This window comes from Nesoenas mayeri (assembly GCF_963082525.1).
Source record: "Nesoenas mayeri genome assembly, chromosome: 18".
NCBI classification, from domain to species: Eukaryota; Metazoa; Chordata; class Aves; order Columbiformes; family Columbidae; genus Nesoenas; species Nesoenas mayeri.
In genome coordinates, this window is record NC_137566.1 from 9,187,513 (window position 1) to 9,206,510 (window position 18,998).

The 18,998-nt window shown below is 40.6% G+C and overlaps 1 protein-coding gene across 1 annotated transcript in view; it reads right to left on the bottom strand.

The window, feature by feature from the left end:
* Window positions 1-18,998, bottom strand: part of AK8 (adenylate kinase 8) — a gene marked incomplete at both ends in the record, with an annotated part of 62,012 nt that overhangs the window by 27,226 nt on the left and 15,788 nt on the right. Inside the window, 5 exons of the mRNA XM_080355887.1 lie at window positions 9,248-9,337; window positions 10,283-10,414; window positions 13,524-13,724; window positions 13,932-14,003; window positions 15,150-15,231. Coding sequence (XP_080212013.1) covers window positions 9,248-9,337; window positions 10,283-10,414; window positions 13,524-13,724; window positions 13,932-14,003; window positions 15,150-15,231 — 577 coding nt within the window. The remainder of the gene's footprint in view (window positions 1-9,247; window positions 9,338-10,282; window positions 10,415-13,523; window positions 13,725-13,931; window positions 14,004-15,149; window positions 15,232-18,998) is intronic.

Below are 18,998 nucleotides of genomic sequence, written 5' to 3' on the forward strand. Positions count from 1 at the left end.
CAGGAACAGTCACACTTAAAACAGCTGCATTAAAACTGTAAAACATCTTCTGCAGACCAGAGGGGGAAGAAAAAGAAAAAAAAGGAAGAAAGAAATCAGTATTTCTCTTATTTTGCTGGAGTACAGACAGAGTAGGTAATGAAGAACTCGGCAGTATGGTATTTCTTTTCACTCATGTGGAACTGTCTCTTGAATGTAAGGCAAATTAATAACCTGTAATTGGAGGGGCACACAGTCTGTAAGTAATGCCAGAGGTCTCCTGGCCTTAAGCGCATGACCCAGTGGGCTCTACAGCAAAGCAAAAGTTAGAGCTTTTCTGATGAGACGGTCAATCTACATGTTTTAAGCAGATTATGAAGCACAAGGGCTTTGAATAATCAATTCTTTTTCAACATAAGCTTGTGTGAGTTTCCAACTCTGAAAGTTGAGGGAATGAGACTCTAGAGAGATTTTACTTTATCATTAGAGAAGTCCAAAGATAAGTTTCTTGTAAAAATTACAGTGTGCTACAAAGAGCTATCCAGATTAGGTAACGTGGGAGCACATCTCTATTAAGGCGAGAAATCAAGGTACAGGAGTGAAAATCACCCCTCAGAAGGGATGGCTGCAGAAACACAGAGCCAGGGATACCCTGGGCCGAGAGCACCACGAATAGCTGTGGACCAAGGTCACAGTGAACCTCAGAAATGGTTGGTGTACATGGCAGAATGAGGCCACAACCAACTCCGTATAGAAACGTGATTCATTCATGCATACGCTCTTGCCTAACATCAATACCACACATCATATCTCCTTTACCTCCCAGCCTGCCCCAACCATGTTAATGGTCTAGACTACACAGCTGAATTAGCAGCTGTGGACCTAAGAAGTGATCTAATCAATTCAAGGGGATGATCAGGCAAGGAACGGAGGCTTAAAGCGCTGCTGTTCATGCTGGAACTGCTGCGTGGACACCTAGAGATTTTCTATCACCGGGGCTGTCAATCAGCACCTTCCAGCAGACCATTTAAAAAAATACATTTACTTCCCAGAGCTTCAAAGGTTTTCGGAAGTATAAGGTACTTCTCATGGAAAGTGATTTCTCATGGAACTCCAAGGAGTGTGGCCTATTAGCTCCTACTCAACCCATAGATCTGCAGGACTAATAGAAAAGCGTATCAGGCGATCAGTTGACAAAATCATACCATCTGCTCCAGACAAAAGTAACCCGACATTAAAGGCACAGTCTGAAAGGCAAAAATACTACCCAAGAGATTACAGGGCGCTATTCTCCAATAGTTTCAATGCTGTCAGTGCTCCAAGCAATACAATTATCATATTTAAATTGATTCCTCCTCCATTATTTCCCTTTAAAACAGACTTTTGAAGGGTATTGACTCACTTCTCCAAACCTAAAACTCCTTGATTCTCAGTATAGCATAAATGCATTTGCAGGTACAAATTCTGTCAGCTTTGTGATGTAAAAAGTTCAAGGTCCTTTTGACAATATTGTCCATTTACCCTTTATCCCTCTCTTGGACATATATATATATATATATTTAGCTAGGTCTGAACACTTTCACAGCTAATTCAGATGCCTGAGGCTTGATTCCAGTACTTGACAGTTAACATCTTGCCCAGAGTACAAGCTACCGCCAAAGGCTACTTTCCTGGATTGTCCTGTCAATCCTAAACTTAGCAAAGCATGAGATTTGCTTATGTTCTTGCTCTATAAACTCTGGGTTATTCACAATGGGTCATTTCATTTGGGTCTTTCAAATACTCTATTTTCTTGCCCATACTCAGGTTTTCAGAAGTTGTACCCATTTATTTGTAGCGTGTTTGAGAACAGTTTAACACCGATTTAGCATCATGTGGGTAGATTGAGATTTTTATTCAATCCCGCCAACACGCTGGATTTGGGAAAAGCGGCTGGTTTCCCATTTCACTGTAAATAATAAAGAATAACCCCGGTCTGTCCTCAGCGCAATGCGGGAGGAAAAGGTCCGTTGCTGCCCCGATGCAGCGAAAAGGGGAGCGGTTGAGCGGTTCAACCCCCACCAGGGTCAGTGGTGACCGGGGAGGTGATGGGGGGTTTAGGGGGTGGTGACATCGGCGGGACCGACCCCGGTTCGCTGTTCTCCAGCGCCACCTGGCGGGCGCGGCGGGCAGCGCGGGGCGGCAGCCGGTACCGCCCGGCGGCGGCGGCGCGGACCTGGAACCGCCGAAATGTCGGGAATTCACGGAAAGGGACAGCGCTCCGGAGCATCCTTAGGCCGGCTTAACTCCGGCCACCGCTCGGCTTAACTCCGGACACTGCCCGGTTTAACTCCGGCCACAGCGGCAAACGCCAAAGCGTCTCTGGTTGTCTCATTTGCGATGCCGCTTGTGAAGCCGGCAAACGGAATAAATGACAACCTCGACATTTGCAAAGTGCCAGAATACTCAGTAATTTCATCAGCTGGAAAACACAGCCGCCGCTCACTCATTTTACACAGGCAGCACTGCTGAGAATGGCGTCCTGTAAGAATTGGAATAATTATTTTAACGTGAATTAGATGATAAAATATTTCATTTCCACATTTTAAGTATTTTTATTCCTTCAAATATATTAGAACCTTTTTTTTTTTTTTTGACGTTTTTAGTCGTTTAAATAGGCATTAGCTGTATTAAAGAGGAAGCGATGACATTTTTAAAGCAAGTACAATCCTAAACCATCGATCGAGTGATAAATTAAGACCTCCAGAAATGCACGAAAAAGGAGCGCATCATTCTTACAGCTATCAAGCCAGAGATCCAGGAATCTACATCTGATCACATATAGTAACTAGATAAGGTTCCAGCCCCTTACTCTGCTTTACCTGCTAGTGGCACCTTCACATTTAGCACTGAGATTCAGTCCAAATTGTGTATCCAGCATACGAACAGAAAAAGCTTGTTTTTTCCCCTAAAAATAGGCTCTGTGATGTTGTCATTGTCTGTGTGTGTTTGGCTACTGGCCCGGGCTATCAATGAGCCACAGGGTGATACCATGGCTGACACCAAGGTCGGCATTTGCACATCTGGGTTCCCATCTGCGCTCGCTCACCCATCGCCATGTGGCTCAAGTTGAATTAGGTTTTCTGCCTCAGTTTACCTACCTGCAGGAAAAAAGCGGCTTGGAATTACCTCACAGGGATGCTGCTAGCCTGAAAGTTTCTAAAACTAGCAACAAAATCTGTATTTGTGCTATTTCCTTTTACTCCTTCAGCTTCTGCAGACAGAATACAGCCAGACACGAGCCAGCAAGCTCAGTTCTACCCCAGCTAACACATCATTTCCATTATGAACCAAGTTCCCTATTTCATCTTTATTTCTAAACTAGTTCAGCTCTAGTGAGGAATACACAGCTTGTGACAGGACAGAATTTGGCCTGCAAAAAGCTTTTTGACAGGGATAATATTTAAAAAAATAATAACAAAAAAGAGTAAATGAGCTCTTAGATGTTCTGCTTGTCATTAAACCAGCCTGGTTCATAGAGGAGCTTGATGCTGCATGTATGGCACCCAGTGAAACAGCGCCAGAGCCTGATGTTCAGCCCCAAAGCCCAGAAAAGGGGATGCTGCCAATATGCAATGTGCCTTCCCTTCCACTTGTATTATAAAAACTCGTGTGACTTCCCCATCTCAAGCTCCAAACAGAAAAACAAACCGAATTCAAGCCAGCGGCTCTTTGCTGAGAACCAAGCGCTGCAAGAAGAGAAGCAGGAAAGGAAACACCACATTTCTCAGTTTTTAAGAATGACTGTCAGCAATAAAGATAACAATAAATATAAAAGATTAATTCTCAGCATTTCTATTGTGCTTTGCTGTTTAAAAGCCCCTGTAAAGCATGAGGAGCTGTATGGTCAAGGAGCCACAAGTTCACTCAAATCCATGAGGGTTTGTGGCGCCACAGTGATGCCAACTGACCAAAAATAGGACCTATAGGCACCAAATGCATTTGTTAAAATGTTAATGCAACGTGTCTCAGTCTCTCAATGCAAACCCACAGACTCCAGCAGCACTGTCCCTGGGAGTTACGATGCTTAATCTCAGTCTATCGATACACCAATAAGAACAATAGTGGTGCAGACTGCTGCAAAACCAGGAGACTGGCAAAACTCATACAGGCAGGACCATATCCACAAAGTGACTGATCACAACTGCATCAGAAAACTACCGCACTAGGCTCTTCAACAAAAACGACATTTATTTTGTCATTCAGTGTTGTTTTTTTGGGGTAATTTTTTTGGCGAGGGGTCTTTTGGTTGTTTTGTCATCGGTTTTTTAAATCTTAAGTGGGATGGCCTTTAAGAAGTCTGTGTAGAATGAGTGTCCCCAGTGGTACTTCAGCCCTGAATATCTGCTGGCCAGATAGGACAATTTCGATTGCTCATTTCATGTTGTATAGAATAAAGGACAATATATTCTAGATTGTCAAATAAAGGGAAAGAGGACCCCACTGTAACATGATCCAGCACACGAAGTAAAATTCAGGAAAGAAGAGGACAACTTACTGCCTGTATGCCTTCATGTAAAACTTTCTACTCTACAGCCTTGCATCTTTTATTAAAGTATGGACACCTCAAGCAGGGAAAAAAATATATTACATTTTATTTTGTTCTCTTGACCACCAATTTACTCCTAGTAGGAAAAGAGGCTGCTACCTATTTTCCATAAAAAAACCTTTGTAGCAGTCCCAGAGGAAAAGTCAAAAGTTTGACTTGAAAAACGGAGCTACTTCAAAAGCATTGTCAAACAGAGGTGAAGGTTCCTCAAAAATGCATACATTAAACTATGGTATATTCATAAATATCTCCACAACTTTGCACGGTGTATTTGTGATGGAGGTGCATATATAGGTGAACATATAGGATCATATTTCTAAAACTAACTTAAATAAAGTAGAAAATCAATTTGTTTATTAGCTACTGTTTGGGCTCTGTGTGTGTGTGTGTGTGAAAAATGAAAGAAAATGGCGAGTTTTTTTCAATAATAAAAAGGGAGTTGCACTGCAGGGCCCCTAAAGCTTGTGAAAAATTAAACTCGACGGATTCAAACTGTCCTATTTCCACTTCAAAAGAGAAGAGGCACTGAGCTCTTCCCAACTTATCTTCAAACGCCCAGCACCCTAGAAAGTTTCTTTAAAAAAAATAAAGTCTCTAGTTCCCCCAAGCACTGTACCCGTTACTGTAGCTGCTGTCTCTCCCTCTTCTAATTATACCCATGTGAGTCTATTAATCAACTTGTAAATTATTTAGAGAGCCATGCGCTGTCTTCAGCTAGTACAAACACACTGCATGCAAAGACTTGCTGAAAACCAATGGAGCTCCCAAAGGGTCTCCGCAATGTTCAGACGGCTCGCTGCTCGCCAGCACAGCGCTCTTACAAACAAGAAATAACGCTCAGCTTTACCTCCTCAGATGGAAAGATTTACTCGGCCTTTCAACTCTGCAACTCTTTGCAAGTTTTTAACAAAGAGGACGGCGCTCTATTGTCAACCCTTTGCTTGGCACTTAGCGAGGAGAATATTAATTGGGTGTCAGAACCCCGAGTGCTTTCAGTGAGACTCTGATCGCAATCACCAGGGGACCCCGAGTTTCAGAGGCTGCAGCAAAAAGCACCCCTTTAAAAACATCCTGATTTAAAATAAGGGGGGGGAAAACAATCTACGTTTGTACAGTAATAGTTTTCATTACAAAATAGGAGAAATTAGGGAATTCCAGATTTTACCCCCCACATGCAGACTGCCATGGGGGACAGCTTCAGGTATTACTACTTAAAAAATAGAAAAAGGAAGGGGAAAAAGCAACACGGATTGTGTGTGTTCAAGTCTAACAGGCTGCAAACAGTGCAGTGTTATGCGCCTTCCATCAATCAGCTCTCCTCACCACCTGAATCTTCATTTTGGTGGATAAACAATTACCGAAACTAACAGCAGGTCTCCCAGATGAAAAGCAGAATCTTACTGGTTTGGGAATGGAGTTTGTTTTTCTTGGCTCCATTTATTGCAGCCTTGCAAACAGATATATTAATTAGCAATGACCATTCCGTTCTGTTTCACCAAGAAAACACAGAAAATGGAACAGACAGAACAGCATGCAAATTTCTTTTCAACTGACTGATGACCTTCCCTATTTTTGTGATGCCCCCAATGCCAAAATGTTTCTCCTTCTATTTTCAGGAACGCAAACACCAGGGACATTTTAAGGGGGGGAAAGGCAGAGATCCTTTCTGCAGTGGGGTTTTGGTTTGTCTTTTTCCTCACAGGGTATCAAATTCTGACAGACACCTTTAAAATGGTGAATGTAGGTAGATAGAGGAGATGGAACTTTAAATTAATGCATGCCCATGTTTTAAATGAGACAGGCCCAGGGTGGGGTCCAGCCCCCCTCAGAATTACAGCAACCTGGGGACACAAATTCCACATAAAGGTCTTAATCAAGCCAGAGGGGTCTAGGAACGGGCCATCTCCATATGTATCATTTGTTCGGAGCCTAAATTTCTAGAAAGCGAGGACCAGACTATGGAACAATTTCTTCAAAATAGTTCAGAAGGAATCAAACTACGCTCACCTCTACTCCAAATGGAAGTCGTCATAGGCTGCCCAAGGAAACGGTGTGTGCTAAACTCGGTATTATTGACCAAAATGTAACCTAACTGGAGTTAGTGACCAGATGACTGGTATCAGTCCAATGCTGGTAATTTTCTGCCCAGAGTATAGCCAGCAATAATGGCCTCGTATGCACTGAAAACCACAATATCCTAAAGGAAAAGTCTGTGCATTTCAGACCGGTTGTCCAAGGAACGACTGGATGTTTATGACAGGCAGAAAGCAGTCGGGTTGCTGAACTCTTCACTGAAAACGCATTTTTGAATATCTAGTGTGCACCAACTGTAGACTAGAATGCCCTGGGAATTAAAAAATTAATGGGCTCAAAAATATCTATGCTACCTTCATTACACAAAATAAATCACCATATACAAAATGGAGGAGTTTGATAAAGCAATGGAAAAGGCCTTTATGAAACAGCAAACACTAGAAAATATAGAAAATGGGAATGCACTGAGTTGCCTTCTGGGGTGAATAATAGGATTGTTTGGGGTGTTCTTGAAAAACATGTTGTATATATGAAGCAGCATTACAGGAAGAAGCAATAAAAAGAATGTTTGTGAATCCTAAACCAAGAGAAGCCCTGAGTTAGTCAACCAGAACTAGAACAGAATAGACAGTGGACAGCCTCAATAACGAGTTCGCTCTGAATAAGCTGGGTTTTCAGCCTTTTAATGACACCACAACACACCCTATTGGCATCTCTTAAATGACTAATTGTATGCAATCAGTTGTGTCCATAAGAAGGGAAACCACACTGAGATCTGTCCCCAGGGCAAGCATTTTAAGAATATATGAGGCGTGCCCTCAAGATTTTATGGCACTAGTTTCATTTTGAATAGCAATGATTTGAGCACAACGTTTCTCGTGGTCTGCCTTTGGTTCCAGGGTCTTTTATGACAATAACACTTGCATGATTCCCTGCCTACAGGAACAACTACTCTTACTTGGTACAGAACTAAAAATGCAATGAAAATGTTGAAGTTCTAATTGGTTTTTCAGTTATAAGACTGTCTGCTGTTGACTAAACTAACTCTATTCACACACGATTTTCTTGAAACTTAATAGAGTCAATAATAGTGTCAGCATCTTTCCTTTGTATTAACCTGGTTGTAACTCTGTAGCCAGACAGAACAGATTCTCTGATCATCTTTCCTCTTCAGTACACTATGTTCTTTCATTTTCTCCAAGCCTCTTGTGAGGGCAGTAATGAATTCTTGTTAGTGTTTACTAATGTAAATTCATTATTTGTTATTCCCGGGAGAGGAGGATTAGCAAAATGACAGAACTTATTATTTCTGGGATTGCTATATAATATTTACTTTTCTTCAGCCTCTAATTTTGTAGTATGTCCCACCAAATAAAATATATGTGCATACAAGCAAAAACAGAGGGCGAATTTCTTAGCACAATGCACACAAATATAGCTATATTTCCCACTAATATTCAGAAGCATCGTACAGCTTTATTGTTGCATGCTGTATTAAAAAAATAATCTAAATCTCAAATAATTTCTAATTTGGAAGAAGAAAGGAATTGCGACTTCAATTTCATTTTCCTGAAGTGAAAGCAGCTCCCTTGGACTATGGATGTACATATTTTTAGAACTGCCTAAAAATTACAATCTGTGCAATTCTTTTAGTCTACCGGGAATGCTTCTGGTATCTCCTTTAAGGAACTACGATGGTTAAGATGAAGTTTATAAAAAACCATGAAGAGCATTTTAGTAAAGAAAGCTCTTAAAGGACCTATCTTTGAATAATGACTTATCTTTGAATAAGGACCTATCTTCCGCTGAGGCCCCAGAGGAAGGCAGGACAATGGGGGAGTTTGCCTGGGTTGATGAGGACTGGGTTAGGGAGCAGTTAGGCAATCTGGACATCCATAAATCCATGGGTCCGGATGGGACTCCATATTTGTATCCCTGGTAACTGAAAGTTCCTCTTCCAGGCTGTTGTAATCCAGCAAAATAAACATTCTTCACTCGACTGAAATCCAGCTTATCCTTCAGAACTACAGATCTCTTCTGGTTTTCAATACCCACCACATACAGCGAGCTATCCTCGCGCAAGACAACTAACAAACACCTAAGTTTAAGCTTCTGCCCTAAGGAGCTTACACTATTTATGATTTATCTGAAACCACTGCCGAGCCTTCCAAAAGCAAAGCATGCTTAGATATTCTTTGTGGTAGTCCCCTCCTACAACCAAAAATGCTGATAGAAATGAAGTTCAAAGGAACTTTATTTTTCAGCTAAAAAGTATCTGCGTGAAAGTAGAGGTATCTACAGCAGCATTCTACAAGTCAAAACCTACATGTAAAAGCAGAGTCCTTATTACAGTCCACTTGAAATAAAAACACTACAGTTTAAACACTTTAAAATTATACATTTGTATCAGAATTCTAGCTGAATTTTACTAGAACAGTGAACTATTTGCTTTGAAGGTATCTAAGATCTTAGAAGCCTAACTCCTGTCACACAGTGCTACAAATCGCAGGTAATTAAAGGAATTAATCAACTTCCAGATTACTCTGGTATAACTCACATTAGAATATGACCAAGAAAACTTCTCTCGATTTACTTTTTTCCCACCAATTTGTAACTACGGTGTAATGAGACAGCAACGTGCCCTACCTGGGTATCCATTGTCAATATAAGGCTTAACGAGTTCTCCAAGTTTTGTCTTGTCTGCAATAGCTTCCTTTAGCAGTTGCCCACAGCAAACTAACAGGAAGGAAGAACAAAAAAGACACAAGGTTAAATTTTAAAAAGGAAGCAACAAAGAAAAGAAAAAACCCAAGAAGGTGCATACTGGAATAAGGTCACTGAATAAAATAGAAGTTGCAGGCTTTTTGGGGTTGTTGTTAGGAATTTTTTTATATTTTTTGGCCAAGCAGAGCAAGAAGCAAAGAGACCGAGCAGGGGAGAATACTGAATAAAAAGGAATACATTGGCAAAGAACGTATTAAAAACAGAGACAGAGAGAAAGATATTAATCAAATATGTTCCTGAAATAATAACTCAGGGGATTGCCAGCAGTTTTCACTTTTTATAAACTTATAATTACCGAATAAAGTTACACCTGCTGAACAGGATCTGAACGGCACTGCTGGAGGTGCAGGATAATACGCAGTTCAAGGAAGTGACTCCCATGTAAGAATTATCTTTTAAAAACTGTGCTAATCCAATATCATCATTGACTTCAAATACACAGAACACCAGGCGATGCAGATTTAAAGTTTTAGTCAGGACCGTTGTATATGAAATGCTGCTGCTTTGGGCTTGGACAGCGCTTTCTGACCTAAGTTATTGAGTTTTACTGCCCCACGCCACTGAGATATAACAGACCTGGCCCTGATTTTGTAGGGTATGTGATTCTGTGATCCACTGAAGAATTCAGAGCCCTACAGGAATCTAACACATGGAAAAATACTGATATAAAGGGTATAAAAAATGATGACTTAAAGTGGTTTGTCATAGAACATATGCTTTATTGGTTTATATTTCTTCATTGAAATACTACTCGCTTCCCTCAAGAATTTGACATCCATAGCAATGGACAAACAGAGAAATTTCATGAGCAAATAAGAAAGACAGACAGCAAAAGATAAGTGATCAAAAAGAGAGAAAGGGGGAGTTGAGCAAAGTGCATATTTAGTGAGAACTTACTGTTGACAAGATGGTATTTCTGAGCTATTAGTGCTGCCTGCAGGCTCTTCCCGCTGCCTGGGGGGCCACAAAAGACAATCCGCGGTGTAAAGGGGGCGGCCGATCGGTGCCGTGTTTGGACGTAGGTGAGAACTAGAACATGAGAGAAAGGCAAGAAACACAGTTTATATCCTGTTGGGTGTGGGGGTTTCTTTTAATAATATAAACATGTATGAACTTCTCTCTTTTTAAGAAAAAAGGTTGTCATTTTGATCATCATTTATTTTACCGCTGAAACGTCTACAGACTCCAACCCAAATCAGACTCTGATGAAACTGTCATGTCAGCGACTTCGACTGAGAGACACTTTAGAAATCTGACTATCGTTACACTCTTATACTTTCTTTCATCAGCAGACATCAACCATTATAAAGAGCAGATTCAATTAATAATTGCTCTTTTACCATCTTGTTTTTAACAGAAGTAATTTTTGCTTGATCGGTACAATTTCACCATGCAAATTATAGAGGGATATAATTACATTTAATACTTTCTGCAGTTTCTGAACAAATATTTCAGTGTGAAAACTCAAGATGTTAAATTAATATGACATTTATCCAGCTGCGTGTGTGATTAACAGTCTCCTAATTACAATATTATAGACTTGTAGCATAGATGTCATGACACAAGACGGCATTGACAACATGCAACTGAGTATTATTTTATTCTTTTGTCCATCATTTTTGCATAACTTGCAAAGACTATTTGAGCTTCTCTTTTTGCTGGACATCATTCTTCTGAGTTTAGTATTGCACAGGAAATATCACATTCAGGTCAACCTACAGATTATTAGAGCTTTGGAAAGACAACAGGGCAACAGAAGCATCATCAACATTGCTGAATTATAGAGATTTGAACTTTGTTACGATCTCAAAAGAGAACTCAATGGATCAGCAAGAAGTTACAAGAAGACACAGCTTGGCTGTGCTCAGGATTGAGTTTGGATGTGGCCAAACATTCTTAGTCCCTGTGCCCCTCTTATGGCTAATGTAGTAGAGAAGAGCGCAGCTCAAGCTTAGCACAAGCTACACAAGCTTAAAAAGGATTGTAGATTCACAAGCCAGGTCTAAAGTTCATGACACCACATCCCGACCAACCCGCTACCCATGGACACACCTACACACGCTTTGATTTCCTCTGTAATTGCAAGGGATACAATGAAGTGTTAGCCCAGAAATCTTCAGTTCAAAGAGAAGAGTCTATAGACTAAAGAGACCTTGTAATAAAATGCTATTTAGTCTAACAAATGGGACAGGCTTAAACATTAATGTTTATGTGAATTGTAAGCTCATATTAAAAAAAAACAACTACAAACACATACTCAAAAAATCCCTCCCAAAAACCCAAAAAGCAAACACAAACCAAAAAAATCTTTTTGTAATAAAGAAGCCTCTCCAGCAAAGTCCAGACCTGCTGTTTCTAGCCAGTGAACTTTAAATGTTGAGAAACTAAAACATCTGCAACCCCGCAGGATCACATCCACCTCTCTCCAGCACCACAAGCTCTACCAGGATATGACACTGTACCATGGAATTTGAGGTCGCACATCCCAGTATACGTTAGCAGTAATTTGATCAAAGTTTAAGCATTTACAAAATTTTAGAATTGTATGAAACAAGCCATAATCATACTACTACAAGACCTGTGGGGAGACGCTGAGGGAACTGGGCTTGTTTAGTCTGGAGAAGAGGAGGCTTAGAGGTGAGCTCAGCACTCTCTAGAACGACCTGAAGGGCAGTTCTAGCCAGGTGGGGATTGGTCTCTTCTCCCAGGCAGTCAGCAATAGGACAAGGGGGCATGGGCTTCAACTCCGCCAGGGGAAATTGAGGCTGGATATTAGAAAGCAATTCTGTGCAGAGAGAGTGGTCAGGCATTGGAATGGCTGCCCAGGGAGGTGCTGGACTCACCGGCCCTGGAGGTTTTTAAACTGAGATTGGACATGGCACTTAGTGCCATGATCTAGTCAATGGACTGGAGTTGGACCAAGGGTTGGACTTGATGATCTCTGAGGTCTTTTCCAACCAGTCGATTCCGTGATTCTGTGATACTACTGGTAGGATATCTCCTTTTTCTTTTTAAACTCTATCTGTAGCAGTAAAAATACTTAACAGAAGACCAGGAAAACCCTAACAGATTGCTGCATAATGTCCTAAAAAGCAAGTACCAGCTTCCCAAGGAGTGCTCTAGTTATTCAGAACATTTTCCATAACCCAGCGTATTGAAAAGCACAAACATTACAGGCAAAGCACCCTGCTTACAAATGATGCTTAATTTGCAGTAAATAACCAAGTTAATTAGGAGTAATGATCCCCTAGACGGTCTCCACATCTAATTATTCTTTAAAAAAAAAAATCTGGCTGCTTGATGCACTGCAGAAAAAAGATCTAGAGAGGATTTTTCCATTCCGGTTTTCAATTTATCTCACTACATTATTAATTAATAATAATTAATATTCAGACACTTGCATTTTTATTTACAATTCAAGGCATGAATTCTTTATGAATGATGATATGAACTTTTAAATTTAATTAAGTAATTTAGAGGTAATTAATGTGTAAATTCAGAATATAAACTTCCTACTTGTTTATCTTAAAAGTGCAGCACTTGTTATTAAAAAAAAGACCTTTTTGAGATGCAAAATTACTGAGATATAACAGATCATCTACAGACTGACAGCTACAAAGTACATTATCAATTGGTCTTTCTGGCAGTTTCCTTATTCTCTTCTTGAAGAATCAACATTAAAAGTCAGATTGCATTACAGTCAAGCAAAGGCAAACAAGGGTTGTTGAACAGAAAAGCTACCAGCACAAACAGCTTTTAAATAATGAAATGTTACTGGCTTTGAACTACTCCTACTTCATGTTATCAAGACTTGTGGAAGGTACCAGCCCTGCGGGAGATTAACAACTGAGCCCCAGCGCAGCCTTTGAGAAGAGACTCTGGTGGGAACAACCGTGACATTTGCTCTTCTGAGGCAGCTGCTCCTTGGCTGGACTCTGCAACTAAGACTGTTCAGTAATCTGCACTTATTCTAACCTGTAAAATAATTACCAGGAATCCCAGACTCTGTATTAGAGAGAACAACTCAGTTGGGAGCCATCTCAATTTCTAATCCCACCGACTGTCTCTAATGGTTGGGAACTACCTTTCAAATAAGAGTTGATCAACCATCAGATTTGCCACAAAGGTACATATTTACCCTGTGACAGGACATCCATGCAAGGCTGGTCTGCGTTGATTGATTTCAGGATTTTTTGGTAGATCTGGAAAACCCCAGGGAAGTTTCTGTGATATTCCAGCAGTTTCCTGGACGTCTCCTCTTCAGACAAATCTTCTGGTTTCACCAAACGTTGCTGTACCAGCTCATCACTTGGCCAGTCGAAGGTCGTATGGTACACCTCTAGAAGTTAGACATATTTTATTGGCACACAAAATAATGCAATGCCAACAAATGCTTTTCCCAGACAGTTTGAGTTTATAATTATAAATTCCTTCTAGTTCTTAAATGGATACCACTTAAATATTAATCCCACTGGTATGACAATGTTTCTGGGACCAAGCAAGACTCCAGTTTCTAGTGGAGATCAGAAACCAACACATACTGCACCTTCTGTGACGGGATCGAGCCTTTTCCCACTGTTCCGCTCAATCAGCACCGTGTCTGGAGCATAAAGCACAACTAGACATAAAAAAAAAAAAAAAGGGAAAAAGTCCCAAAATGTTAATAATAGCACAGTACCCATGAATATGAGCTGTGCCAGTCATCCATGCCAATTAACAAGGTTCTCCCTCACATTGTACCCACAGCTGAGGACAGAAGTGCCCACAGATCACCCAAGTCTGATTCTCTTTTGGCTAATCATCCTTCCAGTTAAACACTGTAATTTAATTACTAATTTCAGTGCATTTGATTACAGGTTCTTCTTATGACTTTCCTCTCTGTATCAAACAGCTCTTTCAGATGATTTTTCTCCCTATTAAGGTACTCATGCACTGTAAATCTCATCTCCTCTCAAGCTTCTTTTTGATTAACTAGACAGACTGAGCTTTAAGATTCTCATTCAGGTCTTGGTTGCACAGGTATAATTGTGAGCAAAACTCAACTTCAGATGTTATTAGCTATATTAAAAATACATGCAAGTACTAGACATTAAACATTTTTGCTTAGCTCTATAGCACTGATTCTGAATTCTTCATTAACAGCCGAATTTCATCCAAATCAAATCCAAAGTGACAATCCATCACGTTCACTAACATTCTGGCAAGTTCACTCTCCACTGCCAAGCTCTACATTTATCATTTTACACCATATTCCACACAATCATTATGTTTTCTTACATTCTACATAGGGCAGCCTGTTCTAGTGTTCTGCTACCCTTACTGAGAAGAAGTTTCTTCTCAAATTTAAGTGGAACCTCTTGTGTTCCAATTTGAACCCGTTACCCCTTGTCCTACCACTGGTTGCATCCCATCCAGACCCATGGATTTATGGATGTCTAGATTGCCTAACTGCTCCCTAACCCAGTCCTCATCAACCCAGGCAAACTCCTCCATTGTCCTGCCTTCCTCTGGGGCCTCAGTGGTACAGGGCTCCTCAGGACAGTCTCTAGTAGAGTAGACAGAGACAAAGAAGGTGTTCAGTAACTCTGCCTTCTCTGTATCTTCTGTCTCCAGGGCACCCACCTCAAGTCATACTGAAATATTCTGCCATTTGGTGACTCTGATGTCTTCAGCATCAGTATTGAATTTATGGAGGATTTTTGGAGAGAAACACTTCTAGTCTTTCCTACTTGATGCAATCACACATGAAACTTGTTCTGCTTACCAACGTGCCTAGGAAAGATGCCAGATGATTGCAGCATCCACGCCTGTTCCTGATTCTCAGGGAAGCCTTCCAAAATCCATCCCTATTGAACAAAAACGTGAAGCAGTTATTGATCCTGGAAGAGAAAAATACAAAAAATAGCACTAAATATGAGTGTTATCTGCACAAAAGTGACCTCATTCTGATCTCACAAAAGCACAGTATTTGTTATGGATGCTTGTGAGAGAAGAATACAAGACACATGAACCCTTTTCTTTTTACATGGAGCACCAATATTTTTGTGAAACGGCATGCACTAATACCGCTGCCACAAAGCAACGGGAACTTCTGTATTGTAGCAATGATTTTCTTTTTTCATGTTTCAATCTTAAAAAAAATAAACTTCTATCTTGAATAAAAACAACCCAAACCCATTTCTACGGTTTTGAAATATTCAAAAGGATGCCAGCCCACACTGTGTATAAAAAAAGAGGCTAAACAAATCTAAAGACAGATTTAATGCCGACAACACTGAGGAAAATATGCATGCTTTCATTATTTTCTTAAATTATACAGGAAAACTCACAGTAATGGAATCAGTGTTCCCAAAGCTAATGAAGCAACAGAGCAAAAGAAAGGAAGAAGAAAAAAGAGCCTTTTGCTCCCTTAAGTCCTTGTTATAGCCAGCTAAGTGTTGGATTGAGCATCTTTAAAAATACATTTACAGATCTGTGAAATACCGTAGGAGAGCGGCAGCCTCACTCAGCTTCTGTGCGATGCGGTATTGGAAATCTAATCCACTTCCCAGTCTCAGGTCTGAATCATCTAAACTTTGGCTAATTTATCTGTTAGTTGCTTAACCGCACACGTCCTTGTCACTCTATCCTATACCTCCAAATAACTTTGTGATACTACAGGACATCTGGAAACCACCTTTGTACTGAAATAAAGAAGGTATTTTAGTATTGCATTAGCTAGCAATCGTTATCATCTCCCACATAAATCTGAAGCTCTGTCAGTATGGGGTCCAAAGGTTTTAGAAGTATTTCGGGGAAACGTATCTCCATGACTTCTGTAGGAGGAAACTGGGACATTCCAATTATACAAGAAAATAGAGTAGACTGTTTAAAATTCCTTAATTAGCCTGGTTTCAGGAACATGTTATCCTGCTGATATCTGTAGAAAATAAGAGACTGAAGTAACCGCAAGGCGTTTTTGCCACTCCCGGTGTTTGCGCTATCGAATGAGAATGAACCGCTGTGTAAGGTCACACAGGTGCTGAGAAATCAATTGATCCCTTGGGACTTGTAGGAGACAAGGCTGCACAATATTTTTAGCGCTATGCTATGAACTTCAGCACTAGTTCTGAATATATTGTGCTTGTACAACAAATATATATAGGTCCAGATCCTCTTCTAGGGAGAAACGGCATCAGAGGTCTGAAGCCAAGAAATCAATGCCAATTTACACAAATCTGGTGCATTTTCTCCACTTCAAGTGCAACGCTTTTGGAAACTAAAACAAAACAGAAAAACCACCCCACAAAACCATTGCTTCTGATGTCGATACAGCTTATTGCTCAAAATCACATACTGGGCAACAGGCAGTAAACAGAGAACACTGGGGTTTTTATCAATGTATAGCAAACTTTAAGAGGTGCATATAAAAAATTCAATGGTCCTTAAAACAGGCAATAAACAATTTTATAACTAAAAGTTCTTGTCACGTAAGAATAAATATCTTCCTGCAACAATATGTTTTAAGGCATTAAACAAAATAAACACACCCCACAAAAATAGTTCGCATTTTGGATCTTATTTCCAAAGGTCTCCGAGTTCCAGGGTATCAGTCAGTCCCTAATTAGAATACATTATCCGTCTACTTGACACTTCAGTGAAATGTCTATTCCACCACAGAGCTGCAGCTTTGTTCAGAACAGGTTTATTGATATTCTGCTGCATTCCCTCTCCATACCCCCAGTGGCTTGGTTCTGTTTTATCACACATCAAAAAGGCCGTATGCTCAGGGCACCCCGTGCACAGCTCGGAGCTGGAGGTCTGAACAGCTGCAGTAGTATGGTATCACAGGAGGGACAAGCTCCAAGCAGATGTCACACATAAAAAAAAAGAGAAAAGAAAAAAAATAGAGAGTAAAAAGGGAGTGTGGCTTGGGAACGGAGCGAGAGGAAGCGAGACACAGCAGAGCAAGACCCGACTTAAAATATGCCTATCATGCTTTATGCAAACACTGGTCTTTTTTGCCCTCCTGACTATCATGAAAGTGTAATTAGTAACTTCACATGGTAAATTTGTTTCTTTAAGAAGCCGTCTATTTTTTGTTCTTGATAGCAGTAACCTTACATCCAGGCACGGATTGCACTTGATCACATCAAGGGTGGAACAAAGGCTAAAAGTAATTCCACGGTGCCTTTACTCGGTGGTCACTGGTCCCTCTCTTTCATCTGGAATCCTCCAATCTTCCTGTATGAAAACTGCTGTAAATGCAGCATTCTGCTGCTGCCGGAATGCCAGGCGCTCCCTGTCCCGGGCCGCACTGAAAAGCAGCAATAAGGAATTACTTTCAAAGCCATCACTTTTCCCTCCAGATTTAAGGAATCTGGAGAAAAGGGAATGCCTGAGGTCGTTCCCAAATGTAAATCTCATTTCTTTGCTGGCGCACTGCTCTCAGCTACAATACCTGCCTACACACCTTCACACTTTCCACCCCAATAATAATGGCTTGGGTATTCAGTTCTCCCTTGTTATTCAATCTGCACATCCCCATTTTTTTTTAATTATAGAATCCAAAATTGACATTGCTTTAGAAAAGTGAAAAGGGATAGCGCAAAGAAATAATACTGAATTACGTAGTGTATCGGAAAGAAATCTCAGCCAGAAGCATGAAGGTCAAAGGTCATGAATACTCCTGCCTTTGGGAAAATGGGTCATCACAACCGTTTTCCCACATCATCGTTCAGTGTCTTTGTGAAAGTATTACATGCCTTTCAATCTCATCTGAAGAAGGGAACAGATAATAATGGGGGGAAAAAAATCAGTAATAGATTTACCGATAATAGTAATAGTATGGTCCTAAAGTTTCTGAGATTTTCAGAAAACACCAGGCTGAAGAGTGCAGTAGAAATACTGTCAGCCCGGCTCCTGCAGCCCACCACCATTAGCAGCATGGCTAATGGAAGGAACTCCAACTTCACCAAATCTCCCATTAGAAATAAACCTTTTATTCTCCACATTATTTTCATAGGTTGAGTAAGTTGCAAAGGTATTAAAAAAGCATCCACATTCCTCTTGGAAAACAAAAAAAGGTGCTCAATAGGCAGATTCTCTCCACAGAAAAATCTCTGCGTGGAATTTCAGAGGGACAACATGATGATCTTTATCTGCCAAGGTAAAGCTAGAAAGAACCAGTAGTCATTGCTCTCTGTGCCTTCCCTTTCAACGATAGCTGCTATCCTTGTGAACTGATTAATACCAAATGAAGACTAGTTTTTCCACTACTCATGCAAATCACTGCCCTAAGTTTAGTTACTAAATGGTCCTAAGACATGAGGAAGGTTGCTTCGCTCTCTCTCCCGAATTCACCACGGAGCAATCTCTTCACCAGTCTTCCCCAGTTCTGTAAATTCCCTCCACAACAGTCGGAGGTGCCAAAGCCAACATGGACTAACCCCGCAAGATGAAAAGCCTTCGCATCAGCTTCACAAGTCCCAGGTTCTAACATAAAGCTTGCCATAAGTTTTCCGCGTGTGCTGGAACACCCACCCGTCTGATCTCTCGCAGTCCCAACTACATTTGTATTAGAAGAACACACAACACAGGGTCTCGGCAGAGCTGTTGATCAATAAAAATGTTC